Here is a 25,345-nt window from a genome sequence, read left to right as displayed (position 1 = left end):
GACGTACTGATTCCGAATAATGAAGTTGAAAAATTAACGTTCCGAAATACGCTAATTACGCTAACAGAAGCGCTGGAGGGAGCACTGCGCTCCCTCCCTTAGATTCCCTCCCTCTTCTGCTAGCGCTAATTACGCGTAACACACTAATTTTAAAACCCGAAGTTTTTTTAATTTTAAGGTGTGCTGTAGTCAGAAGCGCTAGAAGCGCTGCGCTCCCTCCCTTCGAATCCCTCTCTCTTCTGCTAGTGCTAATAATACGCTAATTTTAAAACCCGAAATTTTTTAAATGTTTATGTCTCCGTGACATTCCTGGGACCATCCCGAGTCGAACAGTACTTTCCGCTCGCAAATCCGTCCACGGGTTCTCGAGATCTTAGAGATCATAGATAGATCAGGATACAGACACAGAGGCCAACTCTACTTTATATATATAGATTTGTAGATTCATGGCTTAGAAATAGCATTTTATGACTTTGTCAAGGATTTCCTTTGGTGAAAATGTGGATTTTTGCTTTGAATGGCCTCACCCTCATTTTAAACTCTGATTCAAATTGTTTTCATTCCTGGTAGTCGCTATGATAGATAAACTCTCGGTGAAAACAAATTATATGAAAATATATTCAATTTTGATTGATTTACCACGTCGGGTGACGACACGGTGCAATGTTTAGATGTTCCTCTGGCTTTTCTAATAGGCCTTGTCCTCTACCCTCACCCCTTTCCCTCCCCTCCTCTCCCCCTTGCCTTTGCCTTTCCCTCCCCTACCCGTCCCCTCATCCTGCCATCCTCCTCTCCCCTCCTCCCCTCTCCCCTCCCCCTCCCCCTCCCCTCCCCCTCCTCCCTTCTCCCCTCCCCCTCCTCCCCTCTCCCCTGCCTCCTCCTCCCTTCCTACAGCTCCTCTCTCTCTCCCACCCTCCCACTCTCTCCCTCTCTCCCTCCACTTCTTCACTTCTCCTCATCCTTGCTCACCCAACCCTCCCCCCCACCTCATCACTCCCCCACTCCTCCTCGCCCCCTATCCTTGCTCCCCCTACTCCCCATCCCTCCTCTCAGCTTCCAGAGTTAACAAATTATGTTTTGCTCGTTGTCAATTCGAGTCATCGCTCATCGGACTCACTCATGAGCACATTATCATTTATCAATGGTACGAGAGAGAAATTAGAGTACAGCACTGTACCACACCTACTGTAATACGGTGCAGGAGTGTGTCCGAGGGTGAAATCAGTACTTCATATTCAAAATAGAACTACACTAGGTAAAGAGCATACCTCCACCAGGTGAACAGTTTACGTTTTGTATCTCACTGATAGGTCAAATCTGGATCCAGACCTGAACCAAAATCGAATCATGTTGTCCTTGTCACACACACACAACCTGTCCACCAAATTTCGTCCGAATGAGTACTCCTACCACCTTTTGATATATCCTGCTCACAGACAAACAAAAAAGCAAAGCCAGACAGGGGTGAAAGCATAACCTCCGTTCACTTTCGGAAGTGTGAGGTAATTATTTTGTTAAAGTATACACAAATTATAATATATAATTAATAAAAATATTCACCACATGGAAATGGTTTAGAATTCATGATCTGTCCTAAATGTATTCTTTATAGTTTATACTATATTTATTTTCCTTAATATTATTTCATAACCCACAGGAGGAACCCCTTGGTGCTACGATTCAGCAAAATCATGTGGTATGTACAGAGTCGGTCCTCCATATATGCATCCTCATAACACTTTACAGCTTGTGCTAATAGCAATAATGTCTTTGTGGAGGTGAATACATATATATATATATATATATATATATATATATATATATATATATATGTGTGTGTGTGTGTGTGTGTGTGTGTGTGTGTGTGTGTGTGTGTGTGTGTGTGTGTGTGTGTGTGTGTGTGTGTGTGTGTGTGTGTGTGTGTGTGTGTGTGTGTGTGTGTGTGTGTCTGTATATATAGTTTTATTTTGAAGAAGAAGAGTACATTTTGAAGATTTGTTATACTTGCAGACATTTATTGTCCGAGCCTATTTTCACCTGGGACATGTTGCAGGTCTAAAAGAGCTCTGCATTGTTGTTTTGATTCTTGTTGGGCGTCCATTTTTGAAATGTGCAATCATTGGTCGGACAGCTTCTCGACCCCACCCACATTTGTCGCTTGACCCCTCCGACCATGGCACTCAGACAAAATAATATGGCCACCATCTTGGTTTTCTGGTGGGCATTGCCATCCAAGATATCCTCTTATCATCTAAGACATCTAAGGGCCTCTGCTGATCATACACTGCCCGGGCTTGTTACGTCAGATTTCCATTGGCTATGTTTGACACTCCTCCACCACCCTCTATCACCAGCCATCTCTATCTACTCCATCCACCTTTCTGACATACCTCCCTTCCCTCTTCACCTTATTCCTGCCATCTCAACCTCCGTCTACCCCTTTTTCTCCTGCCTCCCTCTTTCAACACATCGGCTCTCTTCGGAAGTCTATCTTCTTCAAACCGCAGCAGGTGTCCTGCCCATTTCAGCCGGCTCTTTCCCAATTCTCCTGTCAAACTCACTTGCACACAATCGCCTCCCTCAATTCGTCCATCCTCTTTCTATCCATCCTCTTAAATCTTGCAATCCACCTGACTCGGTTGTTCTCGCAGACGTGCAGCCCCTGTTGCTGACAGTGCCACCATCTCCAGACGGTATAGGTATGTTGACCTTACAATGACCTCAGGACTTTCCCTTTCAAATTTCTCAATATCGTCCCATCTACCATCAAACCGTCCACTTTCCTCCATACATTCACACCCACCTTTATCGTCCTCTGTACTTCTAAGCATCATAGATGACAGTTCCACATAGATACACAACTCTATTTCCCAATTGGCCCGTTACCGGATTTTGTCCCGTTACCGGATTTTGTCCCGTTACCGGATTTTGTCACAGGTTGTAACCATAGTGCGGCCGGGGCCTTATCTCCTTCCCTTCTAACCAGATGTTCAATAATTGTTGTCTCTAATGTCCGACCCACCTTACCTTCATAATCTACAGGTTCATCTTTGCTTCTCAAATGCCTCCTTCCACCCCTCTAGTGCTTCTTGTACCTCATGATTGCTTCCTGCTACTGCCGCCAGATCATCTGCTTACAGCAGTTTCTTGAGAATGCATTTCATGCTGATCTTCCTGCTGACGAGTTCCATCACCATAACTAACATTTGTGGGCTGAGTGCGCTTTGCTGCCTCAAACCCAAGTTAATGCGGAAGTTCTCCGACATTCCAAATCCAACTAAAACTTTTCCCTTAGATCCAGCTAGAAATTCGACAGTTGCGCATGCCCCAAATAAGAACTCAACGATGTAAACAATCTCCTGTTCCAGTTATGATTTAGTTGTTAAATTTTCATCTTTAGATTACTGCACTGTTATTTATTTATTATTATACATTATTTATTTTTTATACAGTCTGCCTACTCCTTTAGGCCCAAACAATTGGAGTTCAGGATATAAGACCTGTGCTGGTCTTCGACAATCCCCTGTGGACCTGGACACTTTCCTTGGAACCTTTGCTGAATTCCCACCGATTACACTAACAGGATATGACACAATAAGTTTGAGCTCATGGAACCTTCAAAATGACGGACATTCTGGTAAGCAATGTGCTGGTGTATGTGTTTATTATCTGTGAAAAGTTGATAGAGCCATTGACTTGTTTGTAATATCTCATATCTTGTCACTTGCCTGAATTGGCATTCCCTCTTGTTTCAGATTGCTCTGTACAAGTCAGATTTAAAAAAATTTTAACTACCCTCTGCCTCATATGTATATATTGTTATGTGCTCCTCCCCAAACCCCGGTCACGGTGTACCCCCGAGCCCCGAGAGGAGTCACGGCAGAAAGATGTGTTATTCTATATGTCAAAGATCAATGGTGAAACCACACCAATTGTTACCAACAAACAAGTATTGTATTAAGATCACACAAGAATAACAGTACAACAACAATAGTAATCAATTGTACAACCAATATATATTTCCTATGATGGTACCATCAGGTTCGTACAATAATAATAATAATAATAATAATAATAATAATTCATTTATTTTGTATAGCGCTTTTCCAGAAGCCCAAAGGCGCTTTGACAGAGTGGCAAACATAATGCATAACAATACATGAAAACAACAATTGCAAAAAGACAAGAATCAATAGGGAAATATTTAAAGCAAAAGGAGGGAGAAGGAGAAGACATAGTCAGGGGTTAAATGCTGTGGGTTGAATGTTGAATGCAGTGTTGAACAGGTGGGTCTTTAGTGATGTTTTGAATGTGGTGAGTGAGGAGGAGTCTCTGATGGTGTGAGGTAGTGAGTTCCAGAGGGTGGGAGCAGCGATGGAGAAGGCCCTGTCCCCCCAGGATCTGAATTTGGTCCGGATGGAGGGGGTCAGGAGGTTGGTACCAGCAGAGCGGAGGTTGCGGGTGGGAGTGTGTCTGGAGAGGAGGTCAGCCAGGTAGGATGGGGCCAGGTTATGGAGGGCTTTGTATGTCAAGAGGAGGATTTTGTACTGGATTCTCTGGGGGATGGGGAGCCAGTGAAGCTTGTAAAGGACGGGGGTGATGTGGTCACGGGTCCGGGAATGGGTGAGTAGACGGGCAGCGGAGTTCTGAATGTATTGGAGTTTATTGGTGATTTTTGAGGGTGAACCATAGAGGAGGCTATTGCAGTAGTCCAGACGGGAGGTGATGAAGGCGTGGATGAGGGTTTCTGCAGCCGTGGAGGAGAGGGATGAGCGGAGACGGCAATGTTTTTCAGGTGAAAGAAGGCTGACTTTGTGATCTGTTTAGTGTATTTGTCGAAGGAAAGGGTTTGGTCAAAGATGACGCCAAGATTCCGGATGTGAGGGGAGGTGGATACTGGGATACCGTCGATGTTGAGGGCAAAGTTATGGGTGGATTTTGTGAGCGTTTTTGGGCCAATGATGATTATTTCAGATTTATCACAGTTAAGCTTGAGGAAGTTGATTTGAAGCCAGGATTTTATTTCAGTGATGCAGTTTGTCAGGATAGAGTGGGTGTCGGTGGAGACGGACTTGGTGGAGATGAAAAGCTGGATGTCATCGGCGAAGCAGTGGAATTGGAGACCATGACGGTGGATTAAGTGACCGAGCGGGGACAGGTAAAGGATGAAGAAGAGGAGGGGGCCAAGAACTGAACCTTGGGGGACACCTTGGGGGAGGGGAGCAGTGGGGGATTTCCAGTTATTGATGGAAAATTTGCAGTCTGCCAAATTTCCCACAATATAACTCACTGTGCCCCAAGTGAGCGAAAAGAAGAACATTCCCAATGTCTCTATTCCGGCATCAAGCCAAAATCAATCCGCTCCAGTGATCGTCAGAACGATGTCTAATCGAGACCAGAATCCCGTTCGGATGACAGTCACAGTCACGCTGCCAAAGCTGCGCAAAGGTGCCCTCAAGGCGACTGGGAAATCACACCCTCGGGTATGGACGTTTCACGGCTCCCAATCAGCGAACCGCAGATTTCCCACTCAAAAGCCACGTTACACACACACACACCAGATTAACGTCTGAATGCGGTGAAAATGGTTGAAGCGAAGTGAAAAACCTTGAGCGAAGCGCAAATCCTGCGCAAGGTAAAAATGGCCGACGGCCCGTTCTCATGGCGTAACGGCACTCTGATGATTCTCTTCGGAATCAACTGCAAAACCTGTCATGCAGGTTTATCTGTCACAGCAATAACAACTCTGTCACAGGAATCCCTTTCCCAGGAAGCCCAAAGTTCACACGTAACCCTCGTTCGCCAACGTTCGCTCAGGACCTTGAAGCAGCTCGGCTTCTTGTCCGACTCGCTCGCTCCGCCTTCTCTTCCTCCTCTTCCTCTTCGTCGTCGTCCGGTTTCGGTTTCATTTAAAACATTAACTTTTTTACCTTTTGAAAATAGTAATCTCTATTTCCCTTAAACGACAACAATAATAGTACATGGAATCAAAAATGTTTACAGTGGATGAAAACCACAACAACGGAGGTGACGAATCCGTAAGAATATCCTCCAACCCTGCTGTGGGTTTATTCACATCCTTCGGTCCATCTGTGCATTCATACTCCTCACTTGGTTATTCCCTCTCCATTCTGAACCCTCATTATTTTATAATTCATGTACAACCATCCGTCCATCCATCCTGTACTCGCTCTGTCTCCAAATCACCACCAACCTCCATCAGAACCTGTATGGGCGAGTGGATCCCTCACCGTTAGACAATTAATCGTCCAGACAGGTCAAATTACCTTCCCACAACCCACAAAGAACCACAAAAACACGCACCCTACAAGGAACATTTGCGTGTGCAAATTGTTTGGCAAATGGACGGTGAACACTGGGCCAATGGGCCATTCAAGTGTTTGCACACAAGGGAGGGAGCGATGACACTCCCTCGCTGCTGGGCGCATAAGGGGCAGGGTGGGAAGGCCTGTGGCCTTTAGTCATAACAACGTGGGGATTTCCCATAGCCCCATCGCTGCACCCTCCCTTGTCAGCACACATCAATGAGAAAGATGCTCTTGAAGCCACATCCAGTGTGATACTTATATAGGCCAGGACTCCACTGGTTTGTGGCTGTTTGTCGATGCACCAGGGTCGCAAGAACATCTCAGACTGCTGACTCAGAGATTGCAGGGGTTGTGTTGGACCAGGCTGCGCTAGGGTACGAGGTGCAGGAGCTAGTCATGCCGGCGCCGGAGGCAAGCGGCCCATAATCCAAGGGCACGGTGAAGTCTCTGGGTTATCGTGCAGCTCCATATACACTTGCACCACACACTTCCTACACAACACTGACACTCCACCGCCAAACCCCTCACCCCCTAACCCAACTCTCACAATATTTCACCAAACACAACCACGTTTGGTTGCATGAGGGAAGTGAGAAGTCAAACCAATACTCTGAACTGCCTCTTTCTGTTCCACCCGTCTCTTCTTCCTGGATGAATGATGAAATCATGCCTCGAGTGTATAAATAAGTCTGTATAAGGGGAAATGTGTATTAGGGGTAAGTATTTTGTGTCTTTTTGCCTTTCACCTTTGATTCCGTGATAATTGCTTTCCGATATAAATACGTGCTTTAATGATCATTGCTTGTTTCTGTAAATAAATATTTGTTACATTTCCAAACCTGCTCGTTTGTGTCCTTTCTTTCATTGATCTGATATAGTGCATACGTAATAGATAGATGGGAGTTTTGCCCCACAGATTGGCTCTGCAATTATCCAATGCTGCACCTATGGTCCCGCTCAGCCATAATAAGTACTCGGGTGCATGTTGAGGGGATGGACCCCAGCTTAAGTAATTGTACTAATGAGTTGGTAATGTGGTTGTGGACGTGAGGACCCTGCTTGGTGTAATTGCTTTTGCCAATGTCCGCAGTTGGTTGACAACCTTTGGGCCGTGGAGTTATCTGTAGTCCGGGGGCCTCAGAATCAGTAGTGGCGGCAGGTCCGAGTACGCACCTCGTGAGCTTGATGCATGTGCTAATATAGTATGTATGTGTATATATATATATATATATATATATATATATATATATATATATATATATATATATATACATACATATATATATATATATATATATATACATATATACATATATATATACAGTGCCCTCCATAAGTATTGGAACAGGGAAGTCAAATTTGTTATTATTGCTATATCCTCAAGAAATTTGGAATTGAGATCAAAATATGAATATGAAGCAAGAGTACAGAAGGTCTGCTTTTATTTCTTGGTATTTCTATGCATATATGTTTTACCATTGTAGAACAATAACACTTTTTATGTTCAGGAAAAAAAGAAAAAAAAAAACTCCCATTTTAGGTTCGCATAAGTATAGGAACAAATGACTGGCAGCTGTTTCTTGTTGCATTGATTGTTCACACATGAAAGAGCTGTGAAATGTCTAGTTTTGGTTTTAGCCTTTGCTTTTCCCTTGGGATTTTGCCTTTGGAGTCAGTGGGCATAAACCAACATGAAGACTAGAGAACTGTCTATCTATCTATAATTCCAGTAATCTCTGTACGTTTGTACGTTTGTCTGTGACCGCTGTTTCTCGACAACTACCGGTCCGATATACTTGAAACTTGCCAGGTATATTGCCGGGGACCCGAGGATGTGCCTTTTCAAGGTTTTAAATTAATCGGACAAGTACTTACCGAGCTATGGCGATTTAGCCGTTCGCCGTTCGCTTTGGCGTTGCGAATGGACCAAACCATTCATGTAAATAGAGGGGGGGGGGGGGTTCTGTGGTCGTTCGCTTTGGCTTTGCGAATGGACCAAACCATTCATGTAAATAGAGGGGGGGGGTTCTGTGGTCGTTCGCTTTGGCTTTGCGAATGGACCAAACCATTCATGTAAATAGAGGGGGGGGTTCTGTGGTCGTTGCGAATGGACCAAACCATTCACATCGAATCATCGAATCACATCGAATGGACCAAACCGTTCGCTTTGGACCAAACCATTGCATGTAAATAGAGGGGGGGGTTCTGTGGTCGTTGCGAATGGACCAAACCATTCATGTAAATAGAGGGGGGGGGTTCTGTGGTCGTTACTGCCACGTGGTTTCAAAGTTTTTTTTTGTTGTTGTTTGCACGCATGTTTTTTTGCACCCACGTACGGGCACGCCCTAGGATGTTTACACACACACACCCCTACACAAATTTTTTTTTTTTTTTTTTTTTGGCAAGGAACGGGCACCCACGTACGGGCACGTCCTAGCTTATATATAGTACGGGCATGCCCTAGTAAAGGAAAAGCAAGCAATTTGGAACCTGAAAGAGCAGAATAATTCAATTAGAATCATAGCACAAAATTGGGCAGAGCAAATACAACAATTTGGAATATCTTGAAAAAGAAAGAAATCACTAGTGTACTTAGCAATAGACAATGGCCATTGTTGGCCAAGGAAAACAACTGGAGTTGATGACAGAAATATTATCAGAGCTGTGAAGAAAAACCCCAAAACAACTGTCAGTGACATCACCAACAACTTCCAGAGTGCACGGGTGATGGGTGAAAGTATCACAATGTACCATTTGCAGAAGACTTTGACAGCAGAATTACAAAGGCTACACAACAAGATGGAAACCTCTCATCAGCACCAAAAATGGAAAAGATCAGATTAGAATTTGCTAAGAAGTAGAGAGGTGAGACAGTGAGTTCTGCAACAACGTTTTATGAACAGATGAGAACAAGATAAAGTTTTACCAAAGCGATGGAAATGTGAAAGTGTGAAGAAAGGAAAGAACTGCATATGATCCAAAGCAAAGCATACAAAGCATACTTGTGAAGTATGGTGGAGATAGTGTCATGGCTTGAGCTTGCATGGCTCCCTCTGAAACCGACTCACTCATCTTTATTGATGATATAACTAATGATGGCAGCAGCAGAATGAATTTGGAAGTGTGCAGAAACATTTTGTCTGCCTATGTACAAGAGAATGCCTCCAAACTCATTGGGTGGCGCTTCACCATATAGAAGACAATGACTCAAAACACACTGCCAATGCGACCAAGGAGTTCATCGGGGGGAAGTTCTCATATCAGGTTTTAGACTGACCAAGTCAATCTCCTGATTTAAATCAAATTGAGTATGCATTCCACTTGCTGAAGAGGAGACAAGTCAGAAAACCCCCAAAACAAACAACAACTGAAAATGGCCGCAGTAAAAGTTTGGTGAAGCATCTCAAAATAAGATTCCACGAGTTTGCTGATGTCGATGGGTCACATTCTCGATGCAGTTATTGCAATAACGATATGGTGTCAAAAGACACCATGGATTCATGTGGATGGATTGTGGTAGTCTTATTTTTTTTCACAAAGTCATCGAGACGTTCAGCTTTTCTTCCAAGTGATTTTAGTATGTTGGCAACAAACTTCGACAAATCATATGATGGACCATTGATACAAGACACAGTGAGCGGTAATTGGGAATACCCTCCTTATGGATATTTGGTAATGCGTTCAAGCTGTAAAACTGTAAAAGGCATGCAGGTGTCCGTGCAGGTGCTATAAGGCTTGGCGGAAGTGCACTGCCCTCTTACTGTGAAAGGAACTCATCAGGATTGACTAGGCATGCGTTAAGAAACAGTTTGCGGTCTACCAGAAGGTACTGACATTGCACCCGTATCTCAATGTGACCATAAAACAACAGTAAATTAATTTCACCTGTAATAGACATGCATGCATTGTGCATAGGCTAACGTGGTATCGACCTAAGGTTGTTCAAACTACACTAATCGTGGTTGTTGACACATGGATACCTATTACTATTACAAGTTTTCATAAATTAACATCTAACAAATCCTGAAATGCAAGTGGAACAATTCTTATAGTAATAAAAATGTGTTTCTATCATTTAAAAAAATCTTGTAGCAACCATATTATAAGACACACAATAGTTAGGTCCAAAACTTCAATTCCGTGACCATTTTCTGGCTAGTAAGGTTTGACGATTGATTTGACTTCTATTGACATTTTATAACAAAAATAGCCTCTATGTCCCTCCCAAAAATCCCGGCATTTTTCGCCAGAGGCCCGAATCCAAGATGACCGCCGGCACTATCTTGAAAAATTAAGTTTTGAACCAGAACACCTAGAATCACGTACAAAGACACTTTTTTGGGTAATTTGACCACGAGGATTCCGAATCTGACATTAGTTTGACGTTATGACATTATTTTGACCCAGAAATCCAAGATGGCCACCATCCAGTAGAGTGAAAATGCAACTTTTGTACTTAAACATGTTAAAGAAACTACCTCCATAAGGATGTCTTGCAGTAAAGTAATTGATGATTGCATGACAAGTAAACTCATTACACTTCAAAATAAGCTATTTTTAATAGCTGTGACTTGAACAGTTTTCAAATGAAGTAATTAATCAATATGACCTTTAATTATATGATTAGTCCGAATCAGAGCATTCTGCTTCACTAGAATCTGAATCATCAGATTCCGATGAATCTCCCCGCCTTTGTACATCATCATCTCGCTCCTCATTCCCCTCCTGGCTCTCATCTTCCTCACTCTCTTCAGCTGGCCCTGGTGCAGGTAGATGTGTCGGGAGAGCAGGTTGCGTGTGGCGGACAGGGCGACGGCGACCACCCACCAGCTCCCAGCCATGTCCGAGTGGCGAGGGGTGGTGTTTCTTGGAGGGATGACGCACAAGATATGCCAAGTAGTTTGCTCGGAGGCAGTGTTGGCGTAGGCTGTCTGCATCTGGAAGGAGACGGATAAATGATTTGTTTTTCAGTGTCTTCCACTTTGCTGCACGGGCCTCAGCCATGGTGCTACTCTTTTCGTCGCCATAGATGACATGTCGTGTGAACTGGAAGAGCTCCTCTAGCACCTCCTCCTCAAGGTCAAGGCTATCTCCACACAGCGAGAGCTGCCGTCGAGCCACAGGGCTCTTCGCCACCCGGTCATACACCAACTTCTTACCCTTGCCATAGAAGCCTGAGTTGGCATCACAGCCTGTCATACAGTGCAGCTGCACAATACAGTCTGCCATCTCGTCATTAACCAGGCCATGACATAAGATAGTCTCCTTCTTCCTCTTGATACAGAGCTTTCCGGGCAGCTGCTGCGAGATGACTGCTGCCGCGACATAGGCATCGGTATCAGCGGTATCAATGACAACAGGGCCACTGTAGCCTGATTCACGCAGAACTGCGTAAGCAGAAAAGAGGACAGTATCAGCCTCAGACTGGTCAAAGCTGTAGTTCTCCATTGGTTGCTGGGTTGACAAATTGGTGCAGTGGGAGCCAACAGAGTAGACAATCTCTGCATCAACACTCTCTGCAAGGTCTGTCAGGTAGGTGCATATCAGCTTTTGCATCCGCCCCTTGTTGCTGACGCTACATAGAAGTGTTTTGAATGCTTGGGCAGAAGGGAAGGGGTCATTCAATTTCATGTAGGTGTTGGGTATATGTGCCTTACCCTGTACCCGCAGGTCTCGCTCGTCATCTTTAGTAGAGTATGGTGTGTCATATGGGTCATTCACACAGAAGATACGTTCAGCATCACCATGGCGGGCAAGGATGATGGAAGACACCTTGTGGACATAGTCTGACCACTTGTATGGGGTGCCATGTTGCGTCTGTCGATCCTCTGCTGATGGAGTTGCCATCCTCCAAATCATGCCCATGTCGATGAGAGCGGTGTAGGGTTCCTGCAGATCTACAGATTGCAGAGAGAGTTTCTGGATGAGCTTACTCTTCTGTGTCTTCCTGTATGTTCCGTTGGAGTTGAATAAAGCCACACACTCCTCAACAACACGATGTTCCAGCAACTCAGTGAGGTCCACAAGATGACTGACCTCAACCAGGTTGATCACTGCCTTGAGAGCATTCTGCTCCATTTCAGCAGCTCTCGTTTTGAGTTCCTCCCTGGGTTTCTCCGTGTCTGGCATCTTGGCAAATGTCAAGCGTTTACTCAGAGGGACAGGTGCATGAAGGGAGGTATTCTTACTGAATACCCGCTCCTACAAGAAGCTGGTCAACTTTTCCTCCCCTGCAGCATGGGCAGAATTGAAGTCCACAACGAGCTCGTTAGAGGCAGGCATGGCTGACTGTAGGGTGCGGAGTGTGGGTGAGGATGGGTTGAATGGAAAGGAGTCAAACTCATGTATGCAGGCTACCAGGTCCTGCACGCACTGCTCATCTTCTCGCATTCGTTTTGGGCCACATTCAATGTGCTTCCTCTTGGCTTTTTTTCGGTTGGCCAGGGCATTATGAGCCGCCCGGATCTGGGCTACATTGTTCACATTTCTGGAGTGCACCAGCAGCTGCTTCTCATTCTTGAGGATGGAGAGCCAGCCAGACTTCATTTTGCTGCCCTTGTTCATGGTGCATTCGATCCACATGTCCCAGGCCATGTTGGAGTAGGGGTTGCCTGTGATGGACTGAGCGAAGTCAGTACGAAGGAAGGTGACCTGATCAGCAGGGAGATTTGTCAGCATTGCCCAGAAGTCAGATAGCCACCTCCCATACCTATTGTTGTCGTACGCTACCATCCATGGCAGCATGGCGCGCAGAGAGCTGACGTACTCGTCCCAGTTACAGATATGGACTGCGTGGACATTCTGCATTAGTGCATCTGTCATGGACAGGAAGTCCCTCCAGTAGGCTGCCATGTCACTGGCCTCCACATGGATGAATAAGTTAGTGATAAGGCTGTCCAGGTCAGCATCCTCCTCCAGTGCTGCATGAGCAGCAGCACGGGATTCTTGGGAAAGACTAGTATCTCTCAGAAACTCGAGGTTCTCCCTCGTCTCATCAGCCAGGCAGGGCACGAGCCTCTCCTGCACCAGCTGACTCATGAGCGCCTCATACATAAGCCTCAAGCAACGCAGCCCCCTTTTGTAATGCTTGCCTTTCAGCGCACGATCAACGGAGCCCTCGGCAATAACTCCTGCTGCCACGAGTACATCTCCTAACTCACTCCCGTTGTAGCGCTTGTATATAGCACTCATCATCACACACTGTGTATGGAAGGGACCTAGAAAGGGCACAATGTCATGGTATTTCTTTAGGTTCTCGGCCTTGAGCAGGGTAATGAGGACGTACACGGGATGATCTCCCACTAAGAAGGCGAAAGGCATGTGCTTGGTGGCAATGATGATAGAAAGCTTGTCCATGATGTCATTCACAACTGACTTGTTGGGCGGTTGATTGTAGGACATATGAAAATAAGCCTTGCTCTTCCCTTGCTCCGCATTTAAACCAGCATAAAACCCATTGTATGAAGGGATAGCCTGCTCAGCTGCATCAGGGCGGTCACCATCCACGTCCACACGAGCAAGGGCATGAAAAATGCTCCGCTTGCACTGATGCTTTGTACTTGATGAGAACATAGTGGGCTTTGGCCGGATGGGAGGCTCCCCACGTTTTATCGTCCTATACGGCTTAACTACCTGCATCTCAGATGCCTTCTCAGTTAGTGCCTGTGACACAGTCTTTGCGTCTGTGATGCGTGTTTGCTCATCCTGGATGTTAGCCTCATAATCCGGTACAAGACGTTCTAGACGCTGCAGAAACATCCAGTTACAGCGGTGTGCAGTACCCCCTCCTGTCAACGTGTCGTTGGTAAAGTCATCATTGTCAATGATACTAATGCTTGGTTCTCCCTCAGCGATCTCATCAGGACAGATCAAACATCGCTCGAGGTCATGCATGGTCCAGAGGTCACGTAGGAGAAGCACGTTCGGGTAGCTGATCCCCATGCCCAGCTTGTAGTAAGAGTCAATAAGCTCCTTGCTGCGAGTCATCCCATGAAGGGTGACGGTGGCATTGATGGCGGTAGTGGTGGGTCACTTTGTAATGTACTGCGTGATGAGAGAGGTGAGAGAGAGTGTGCTGGGAGACAGATCTACCTCCTTCTTCCCCTGCAAAGCAGATAGCAGCTGCACCATGAGAGGCGAGAGCTCTTCCTCCTCTTCTAGCTCCTCGACTCTTGGCGGCCATGGGATGGGTTTGATTGACTTGACATCATCCTTGAGCCGCTTAGCCACATTGTGCACCAGTTGTTCACTGCCAACACTGATGGCGGAGAGTGCTGCTTCAACATATGAACCACCCCCAGACGTGTCATAGACTAGGTCGCTCTGGTTTCTCTGAGGGCGGGAGTGGAAGCCGATCTTGCCCTCAAACTCCCGGGTCAGGATATCTTTGATAAAGGATGACTTGATGCTGGATGTTGAGAAGCCATACCGAGATATGATAGAGCTGTAGTCTTTGAGGAGGCTCTGTAGTGACCTTAGCTCACGTTCCTCAAAGATAACTGTTCTGATGTGGTCAAAGAAGATAGTCTGAGCCTCAGGGAGATTGACATTGTGCATGCGTGGGAGTTTGTCATCTTCACTCATTTTCTGGTAACTACGCACATATTTCAACCAGCATTTGTTGTGATATCTGATCTCAATCGCATATGGGTCATCAGCTGCATAATCGATCACACAGTTGATTCTGTCTCGCATGCTCTGATCTTCGAGGACCACCGTGTGACTCTTGAACGTTGCCCATGCATTATCATACGAAATCAGGGACAGCTTTGATTCTGGGTGCTTTGCCGACTCCGGTTTACAGCACCAGACACATTTTGTTTTTTCATGTATCAGCCCTTCTACACTTGATCGCAGCCGCTTGGCAGGTGGAGAAGCAGCCGGGGGGAAAGCCTCAGACATGGACGAAGACTGAGATTGGCATTCCTTGACTTCTCGTTTTTTCTGTCTTGTCTTGGCCTGCTCCAGTTTATTAGCATTCCATAAGGTCAGCCTACATGATTTATGGACACATTGTCTGCCAGGACCATTATCCCAATTGACTGTTGCATAAACGTCTCCGAACTTGTCAAGACCGCTCCATAACAGGGCTTTTTTCTTGAGATTTTCCCAACTCTCAACGGAGGTAACGACATCAGTGGCTTCATTGAAAAGCCCGCCACACTGGAGGACACACGGAACGGTGGACATTCTCTTGACAGCTATCTTCTGAATACTGCGCTTCTCAGTGCCATCTCATTCGCTCGTATACTCCCTGGAAAGACAGAAATAAGTATATGACATTACACACACAGACAAATAAAAAACAAGAAAATAGCAATTAACTAATCAGGACCTCAATTCCGTGGCCAGTATAGATTTAGCCAAAATAATGTGTTAATTCATGATCATATGTTCTCCCATTTAAAAGTTGCATTTTCGCTCTACTGGATGGTGGCCATCTTGGATTTCTGGGTCAAAATAATGTCATAACGTCAAACTAATGTCAGATTCGGAATCCTCGTGGTCAAATTACCCAAAAAAGTGTCTTTGTACGTGATTCTAGGTGTTCTGGTTCAAAACTTAATTTTTCAAGATAGTGCCGGCGGTCATCTTGGATTCGGGCCTCTGGCGAAAAATGCCGGGATTTTTGGGAGGGACATAGAGGCTATTTTTGTTATAAAATGTCAATAGAAGTCAAATCAATCGTCAAACCTTACTAGCCAGAAAATGGTCACGGAATTGAAGTTTTGGACCTAACTACAATCATATTATAATGTTTATTATGGGCATTTGTGCACAACCTCCCACACTATGACAGAATTAAAAATTAGTTCCTCCCACGACCTCCATGGGCGCTGATAATTTGGATACGTATCTGAAAATGTTCAGAATTGGTTAAAAGTACATTGTGGCAAGTTTCAGGCTTTTCATCTGCAGTGTCGGATTTAATCAAAACCTTGGGTTCGCCACCCCACTATTGAGGACAACTATTACTGAGAAGGGGGTCTTGTATATATTTTTGAAACGATTACGTGTGTGTAGTGGGGTCAGGTACTGTTGAGCCGGGGTTGTGCATTGATGCATCATGTGGTGCCACAGTGGTGGCATCTTTGCCCACAGGAATGGTCCTGAGTGGTGCTGGGCTTAACGGCCCATACCATGCAATTCAGTTTCATTTCCACTGGGGTTCGGCAGCCAAGCCGGGCTCTGAGCATTCACTGAACAAGCTGCAATTTCCTATGGAGGTAATACATCGTTCCACAGATTCTTTACCTTATTCTTCTTCTTCCTTTAATATTGTTAAGAATTTTGGGGTAGAGTGATATATAGATCAGGTAGATCTGTGTATGTATCATGCTCCGACTGTCGTGAAGAAGAAAAACCATTTTGATGTACATAATTAGAGGACCTGTTTAGCCCAGATGTCGGATTAAGCTCGTATATTTGTGGTCATACGAGGATGGCCTTGTGTTAACTAGAGTAGGGATTATGTTAATTCCCCTGTTCGTGAGACCTTGTGATTTATCCTTTGTCCCGTATGGCACGACACCAATAGACACTAGACAGGCCCATTAGCACACACGTACAAATTAAATTCCACTTCCACCCCCACAATAAAACTCACCGGAAGTGCAGGAAGGAAGCGCCCACGCATTGCGCCAACATGGCGATAAAACATTGTTCAGGTCCCCTGAGGCCACGCCCACTTCATGACGGATTGGTCAAAGGGTTTGATGGGGAGATCACACCAATGGTAGGGAGGGCCAATCGGCACGCAGCCACCAGCCGATTGAGGTAAGAAGGGAGCCGTGATTGGTCACCACAAAGCACAGGCAGGCCGGGAGCCACGCCTAAGAAGGACTCGCTATTGGGCCAGGGCCAGGCAGAGTCGGCGTCAGAACAAATCTAATCGGGGGGCATTAGGGTAACCACGGGGGGGCGGGCACAAAATGCCGTTCGAGAACTCAATCTATGATGTAAATGCTTGATAAGAGTTTGCCGTCAACAATCAACACATCAACCCAGTTACAATTATTTAAAAACATGCTGCAAAGTCTCTCTCTTGCACACACACACACACACCACTGTGCCTCCACACTGCACAAAATATAGCCAACGTGCAAGCCACGTCTCTGTCTCTCACTCTTTCACTATTTCACTCTTTCACTCTTTCACTCACTGCACTTTGGACTTTCACTATTTCACTCACATTGGACCATCATTTGAAATAGACTATTTTTCTCCACTCACTGAATAAATGCAGACAGACCCAAAAATCCATCAGCATTTTGCGTGATAATCATGAAAGCCAAGGCTGCCATCTTAAAGTGAATTAAACGCATGGCTTCCCTTCAGAAGAGTTGCAGGCGGCGAGTGTTGGTGCTGAACCTCCTAAGAATGGTGTCCTTCCACTCAGTTGTGCATTTTCGGGTTAAGTCCCTCTCAAACGCTAGCTGAACCAACTGGGCCTTTCTTTTGTGAAGCATTGCGTGTCTGTGGTCCGAAAATACGTTTCTCAGAGTGGAGAATGAATTCTCGCACATTGCTGTGGAGGCGCCAAATGTTGAGGCATGTTTGAAAGCAGTCAGTACACTGGGCATTCCGATCAGATGTGTGTGGTACTCTGAGAGGATGTGCTGTGTAGTCCAATCCCCCTCGATTGGCTGTGATTGTTTTTGTGAGCTGAAAAACTGTTTAGCAACTTCGTAATCTGCCTCAATTATAGGCGATCGTGACAGGTCCATAATATGCTTCACAGCCTTTACATCAATAAATGTATCACTTTCTGGATTCAGTGCAACAAGTGCACTAGCCAAGTGTGAGTTCCGCTCGCTGAATCTGTGATCCATCTCTCCAAGCACTGAATCAATAGTGTTGTCGTACAGTTTCTGAAGTTCTGTTTTTTCGTCATCATCCCTGTGTCCTGCAGTTCCCATAACGACATACTCATCCATATTCGTGTTCGCTTTGCGTCTCCGTTTGGGGATCGCGGGTCTCAGTGATGCGCTGGCAGCCGTGGCCATGTCCCACACCTTATTAAACTCCTCGTCAATGAGCATACTACTTCCTCAAATGTGACCTGATGCAAATATGACCAACAGGGTGTGTTTTTTTCTTTTCTTATTTTTGTTTTTATTTCATTTCATTTAGCGAAAGGATTTTCACTTTTAATATGATAAATATAAATTAATTAATAAAACGCAAAGTTTGGCACCAAAGGCTTGGCCTGCGGGTTGGGGGGGCACAATATCTCATTGGGGGGGGCATGGCCCGTGAATGCCCCCCCATGACGCCGACCCTGGGGCCAGGTGTTGACCAACGGGAAGGCCAGGGTAAGGAGGGACTCATGATTGGTCAAGGCGTGGGCAATACGTTGGCCACTGATTGGTGGAAGGAAGGCTGAGGGGTAAGCAGAGCGCCGATTGGCCAGGTACCACCGAAGACGTCAGGGGAAAGTAGGGAGCGGCGCGCTGATTGGTGGAGAGGACAGCTGATGTCACAAGATGGCCAATGAAAGAACTGGCTGGCCGGCATTTTCTTCTTCTCGTTTTGGATCCCTTCGTGCCTGGACCTCTTCCCTCTGCTCCCTCTTGGATTCCTTTGCCCTCAACCTCTTGCTCCTCTCGCCCACCTCTGCCCTCGACTCTTGCTTCTGGTGCATGTGTGCGAGTGTGTGCTGATGAGAGTACGAGTGCTGTGGCGTGAGACGGACCGTGCAGCGAGGACTGTTTTCGCGCCATCGTCGGGCTGTTTTCCTGCCAAACGGAGCCGCATTGGGACGGCGAGTTTGGGGCCGACGCCATTCCTGACAGTATACTTCAGCCAGTTGAGCTAAGTGAACGAATTACACATTTATTTTCATTCCATTTATTATCCCTGTGGCTGTGTGTAAGTCTGGTGTGAGGGATCCCAATTTAGGAAATTTATTTACCACCGCGTTCTTGTTCTCGGGTTCCGTAAAATAAACCTGTTTATTTTTGTGCATAAAAGCCGTTTTCGTTTGAGTTACTTTTGTAGGGTTGAAAACTGCTCGGAGATCGCGTCAGGTAAAAGCTTCCAGCTTCTTCTTCCTCTCTCTTCCTCTCGCGCATATATAGTGAAATCCGTATTTGAACTGAACGCCTTTGGAGTTAAAGCTGGCTTTGGCTATCCGTGATTTCCCGGTCTTCACCGAGGTGGATCACGCGACAATATCTATTACTAGCGATGGCCCATGGTAAAACACCACAATATAAAAAAGGGAGCCTTTTAGTATTGCACTGGTTGAAAGAACTCAAAAATGTAACATTATATTTATTTCTTAACAGCAAAGAGGAAAAACAAATATTTTCAGGAGTGATCAAGGCAGTGATCTGTTGCCTATACACCGCCCAGGTTCAATTTTTTGTCTGAGTGAAAAAATTTAAATTTTCTCATATGTTTGGCTTAATTTGAAGCAACGTTTACATAATATTTTTTTCTCTCCAAGGAGCATTTTATGTTTTAGTGTGGGACAGACACCTGTGATGTCTAGAAGCATGAACAATCATACCAATGAAGGCACTCAACTTTATATCCGCTTTATTGGCATTGCACTCAGATCCACGTTCCTGGGCTTGTGTGTCGCGCATGCGCACACTGGACTCACATACATCACAATATCTCCCCCTTTAATTACAAATCCAACCGGTCTGGATGTCTAGATGTGCGGGAGGACCTACCCAGAGGAGTTGTTACAGGCACAGGTCCAGGTGACATGGACAAATGTACCACACTGTCGGCAGGCACAGGTTCAGGAACTTCGGGAGGAGACGCATCACTGACGGCTTCAGATGCAGGCTCGGAAACAACAGTTGTTCTTTCGAACAATGGAACAATAACTGGATGAACCGCAGGATTTGCATTTTCCTCCAACTCAATATAACACCGCTTGATTTGGTCCATATGTTTCCTAAACATACGCCCATCCTTCAGCTCGACACAAAAAAACACGGGTGCCTTCCGTGTTAAGAACTATACCTGGCAGCCATTTCGCTCCAAGGCCATTGTTTAGCACATAAACGGGATCATTTACAGCAAAGTCACGCAACACAGCCATGCGATCATGATAGAACTTCTGACTCTGACGTTTGCTAGCAACAGTTTCACTGACGTCAGGATGAACAAGAGAGGGTGCAGTTTTGAGGTCTCGCTTCATAAGTAATTCTACTGGGGGCACTCCAGTTACGGTATGTGGTCGTGATCTATACCCTAGCAACATGCGTGACAAACGCATTTGAAGCGAACCTTGAGTAACATGCCTTAATCCTTGCTTGATGATCTGTACAGCACACTCTGCCTGGCCATTAGAAGCGGGTTTGAACGGAGCAGAACGGACATGTCTGATGCCATTCAACCTCATGAATTCCTGAAATCCTTGACATGTGAAACACGAACCATTACCACTTACCAACACATTTGGTAGACCGTGAGTAGCGAACATGACACGTAAATTCTCAATGGTAGCAGCAGAAGTGCTGGTAGACATGATAGAGCATTCAATCCACTTGGAAAATGCATCAATGACAACAGGAATATTTTCCCTAAGAACGGACCTGCAAAGTCAACATGAATCCTGGACCAAGGTTTGGAAGGCCATGACCACAGGCTCAGCGGCGATTTCGTTGGCGACTTACTGAGCTGCCTACACGTATCACAACGATGAACACAAGATTCAAGTTCAGAATCAATACCAGGCCACCAAACATGAAACCTTGCAATAGCTTTCATCATAACAATACCAGAATGGGTACTATGTAGTTCAGAAACCAATCTCTCTCTCCCCTGTTTTGGCATGATGACACGTCTGCCCCAAACTAGGCAATCTGACTGGACAGATAGCTCATCTCTACGACGTGAATATAGTTTGTACTCCGAGTCTGGTGTGCGGACCAATCGCCAGTCATAACGCAACGCATGACTACAGACAACACAGGATCTCTGTTCGACCACAACCTAACTTGAGCAGCAGTGACCGGAGAGCTGTCACTCTCAAATGCATTCATACAAGGCCAGCCGGTTGAGGAGTATTGTTGCGATCAGCAACAGGCACCGGCGGTCGACTCAGTGCATCAGCACAATTCCCAGTGCCAGGCCTGTAACGAATAGTATTGTTATGAATTTGGGTAGAGGAATATCTAGAGCCAGATAGATCTGTGTAGGTAGGTAACTTGACTGTCGTGATAGGGAATCTACCTGTAATCAGTTCTATGTTTAGCCCGGCTGTCGGTATAAGCTGTATTGGTGTCCCCGCCACGAGGGGGCGGGGCGTTCTAAGTAGTGCAAGGATTATGGGTAAAATTTCTTCGTTTGTCGTCCCCTCTGTCACCAACCCAGTGTCCATTATGACAATGCACTCATTTAGACACTTAGATCGGTCCATTAGTGCACCACAGTAAATAATCCCCCTCCACCACAATGACTTTGGAAGAAAACAGACAGGAAGCCAGATCGGGGCACTGCCGATGGGCCCCTGCTAGCCACACCACCAGCTGGCCTAGCAACGAACATCGTGGCAAGGCTGGGAGCCATGCCCAGGAGGACTGTTGATTGGCCAGGGGGAGGGGCGACAAACACCACAGGGTGCTGATTGGCAGAGCAGGGGAGGAAGAGTGATTGGTCAATAGGAGGGACAGAGAATTGCCCTGTGATTGGAGGGAAAAGGAGGACTTGTGGTTGGCCACGAGGATGGCATGACATGGGGGGTGGAAAGCACTCGGCCAATGCGAGGACACCAGCGCGGTGAGAAGATTCTGGAAGACGAGTGTCACTGAGCTGGTTGGAGAGGAAAAGAACTGACGTCACAGGTCGAGTAATAAAACTGCTGGCTCGCCGACATTTTCTCTCTTCCATTTCCCTCTCTGTGCTTTCCTGGGGTTCTTCGTACTCTCTTGTTCTCTCTGTGTTGGACTCTTGGAGTTCTCTTGGCTTCTCTTCCCTGAATCTTCGTGGTGCTTGTGGTTCCTTGCGGTGCTCGGTGCTTGGAGCGAGGCTCGGTGCGAGCGAACGGGACCTCGTGTGCGACCGACGAGGGGCGAGCGAGGCGTGCCGCTGAGCAGACGAGGCCGCCGAGCGGGTCGCTCGGGGCCTAGCAGGGTGTGGGTGAGGCGGACGGAGCCGCGTTGGACGACAGACACACCACTGCAGACAGATAAGCTCGCATCCACAAGTACACGACGGGACATTTATTTTATTGATTCCTCCTTTGTCTCATATCCGAAATCTGTGAGTGGGGACGTCCCAACCTAGGATTTGGTTTATCACCAAGTTTCCCTGTCCCGATATTTATTTTAAATAAACCCTTGTATTATTTTTCATTTCTTTTTAAACCCGTTCTCGTTTGAGTTAATCACTTTCCAGGTTGAAGACGCTGGCGCGTGCAAGCCGGGAGGTAAGCGCCTCCGCTTCTTCCTCTTCCCTCCTTCCTCCTGCATAGAATAGTCAAATCCGTATTTCATCGTCGCCTCCATTTAAGTCCGTTTGAGCCATCCGCAACCCTACCGTGTTAACCGGAGGGATTCGCGCGACAGTATAATTATAAGCAGACAACGTCAAGGCCCACCACTGAACACGTGATGACGCATTGGTGTTGATGCCTTTGTTCTCTGAAAACAGAAAGTGAGCGATTTGTGGTCGGTTTGAAGCTCACACTTACAACCAAACAGATACTGATGCATCTTGGTTACCCTAAACACACAGCCTAAAGCTTCTTTATCAATCATGCCATAGGCTTGTTCGGCTTTCGTCAAGGTTCTGGAAGCGAACGCAACAGGCTGTAACTTGCCCGACTCATTGGCTTGTTGCAATACACAGCCTACCCCATATCACTGGTATCACACGACAATACAAGACGCTTACATGGATCATAAAGAACAAGCAACTTGTTAGAACACAATAGACCTTTAGCTTCCTTGAAGGCATCATCCTGGGCCTTGCCCCAAACCCAAAGTTTTCCTTTCCGAAGTAGCTGATGTAAGGGTTCCAACACTGTGCTCACCTGTGGCAAGAAACTGCCAAAATGGTTTAGCAAACCCAATAAGGAACGTAATTGTGACACATTTTCTGGTATGGGCGCGTTCTTGATTGCTTCGACTTTGGAATCACATGGCATGATTCCAGCAGCAGTGACTCTTCTGCCTAGGTTTAAGCCCTACTTTGTCCAAAAGGTGCAGAACTTCCTCCAGGTTACTCAGGTGTTCTGTAGTGTTGCAGCCCGTGATCAGGATGTCGTCCTGCAACCCGACAGTTTTTTGCACAGATTTCAATAGACTCTCCATGTTTCTCTGAAAGATGGCTGCTGCTGAACGGATTCCAAAAGGACAGCGATTGTAGATGAACAGCCCTTTGTGAGTGTTGATGCACATGAGTTTCCTTGACTCCACATCCAGCTCTTGTGTCATGTAGGCAGACAGATGTTAGATCCAACTTGGTGAATGACTTTCCACCAGCTAATGTCGAAAACAGGTCATCCGCTTTGGGCAGTGGATACTGATCCTGGTATGGAGTGGCGATTTATGGTCACCTTGTAGTCCCCGCAGATACTCACTGCTCCATCGCTTTTCAACACAGGAACAATTGGACTGGCCCATTCATTGAACTCAACAGGAGAGATGACCCACTCATTCTGGAGTCTCTCAAGTTCACACTCGATCTTTTCCCTCATCAAGTAGGGAACCGACCGAGCTTTACAATAGATGGGCTGCACTTCCGGATTCAGATGAATTTTAACGTTCATCCCCATGAAGGAACCAATTCCTGGCTCAAATGAAGATGGAAATTTATCCAGCACTTGAGCACAACCAGGAGCCTCCACTGTAGACAGCTCTTTGATCTCATGCCAGTTCAACTTTATGCTCTTAAGCCAGTTCCGCCCGAACAATGTAGGGCCATTGCCTGGCACAACCCACATGGCCAGTTCAAAAATTACACCATCATAAGACACACTGACAGCTGCGCTGCCAAGCACCGGAACAATTTCCTGAGTGCAAGTCCAAAGTTTGGCCCTCACCGGGCTCAATTTTGGCTTCACGGCCTCACAGCCCCACAGCTTGTCAAAATCGCCACAAAAATTACAAAAATGTCCTTGCTCATAATCGACTGACTCGCCCTTGTGTCCACTTCCATCGACACTTGCCATTCAGTGAAGACCAACCATTATTGGTGCGGGGCCGCCAGAAATCGTATGCAACTCATACTCATCATGCAGCAATGACTCATCAGCACCAGCGACATTCTCACCATCATCCACATGATGGGTGGTGGCTGGTGGCAGTATCACCGCCACTGCTGGACTGGAGACACCTCTTTTGAAGATGCCCAATCTTGCCACATCCGTTGCATGTGTACCGTTTGAAACGGCACTGGTGAGCCACATGATTCGCACCACAACGCCAACACACATTCTTAGGGCCTCTCGCTACCGAAGAAGCAGGTTTCAAAAACACAACTGGTCTAGGCACAGCATTATACGAGGATGTAACAATCTTATTTACAGTATCTGCACTCAAAGAGTTCTGCCCTTTTGACGATATCTCCTTCAGGTTTTCAGCAGTTGTCACACACGCCTGTGCAATCTTCACTGCTATTCCCAGGTCAAGCTCGTCTTCTTGAGCAAGAAGTTTTCGTAAGATGACATCGTGATTTACCCCAATCACAAAGAAATCTCGGAGCATCTCATCAAGTACAGCACCAAATTGACATGGCTCTGCTAAACGGTGCAGATCAGCAACAAAGCCGGGAATGTCCTGATCCTCCCGTCGAGTGTGTGTGTAAAACTTGTACCTTGATATGATGAGACCAGCTTTTGGCTTGAAGTGTAGCTTGATAAGCTCACAGAGTTCCTCATAGGAAAGGTTGGTAGGTCGCCGTGGTGACAGCAGGTTTTTGACGAGTCCGTACACCTTCTGCCCGCACACAGCCAACAACACAGCACGACGATGGAATGCATCAGCAGCGGCCGCCATGTTGTTGGCCACAAAGTACTGGTCCAGGCTCTCCACAAAATCCGCCCAATCCTC

General features: G+C 46.2%; 1 protein-coding gene across 2 annotated transcripts in view; it reads left to right on the top strand.

The window, feature by feature from the left end:
- The window catches only part of LOC137430378 (carbonic anhydrase 2-like), a 43,356-nt gene that overhangs the window by 10,447 nt on the left and 7,564 nt on the right, over positions 1–25,345 (top strand). For both annotated transcript variants that reach the window (XM_068121212.2, XM_078780591.1), the window contains exons 2-4: positions 1,658–1,696; positions 3,470–3,637; positions 16,410–16,555. In XM_068121212.2, the coding sequence (XP_067977313.1) occupies positions 1,658–1,696; positions 3,470–3,637; positions 16,410–16,555 (353 nt within the window). The remainder of the gene's footprint in view (positions 1–1,657; positions 1,697–3,469; positions 3,638–16,409; positions 16,556–25,345) is intronic.

Source organism: Myxine glutinosa, chromosome 6, assembly GCF_964187855.1.
Source record: "Myxine glutinosa chromosome 6, kmMyxGlut1.1, whole genome shotgun sequence".
NCBI lineage: Eukaryota > Metazoa > Chordata > Myxini > Myxiniformes > Myxinidae > Myxine > Myxine glutinosa.
This window is presented reverse-complemented; position numbering and strand designations above follow the sequence as displayed.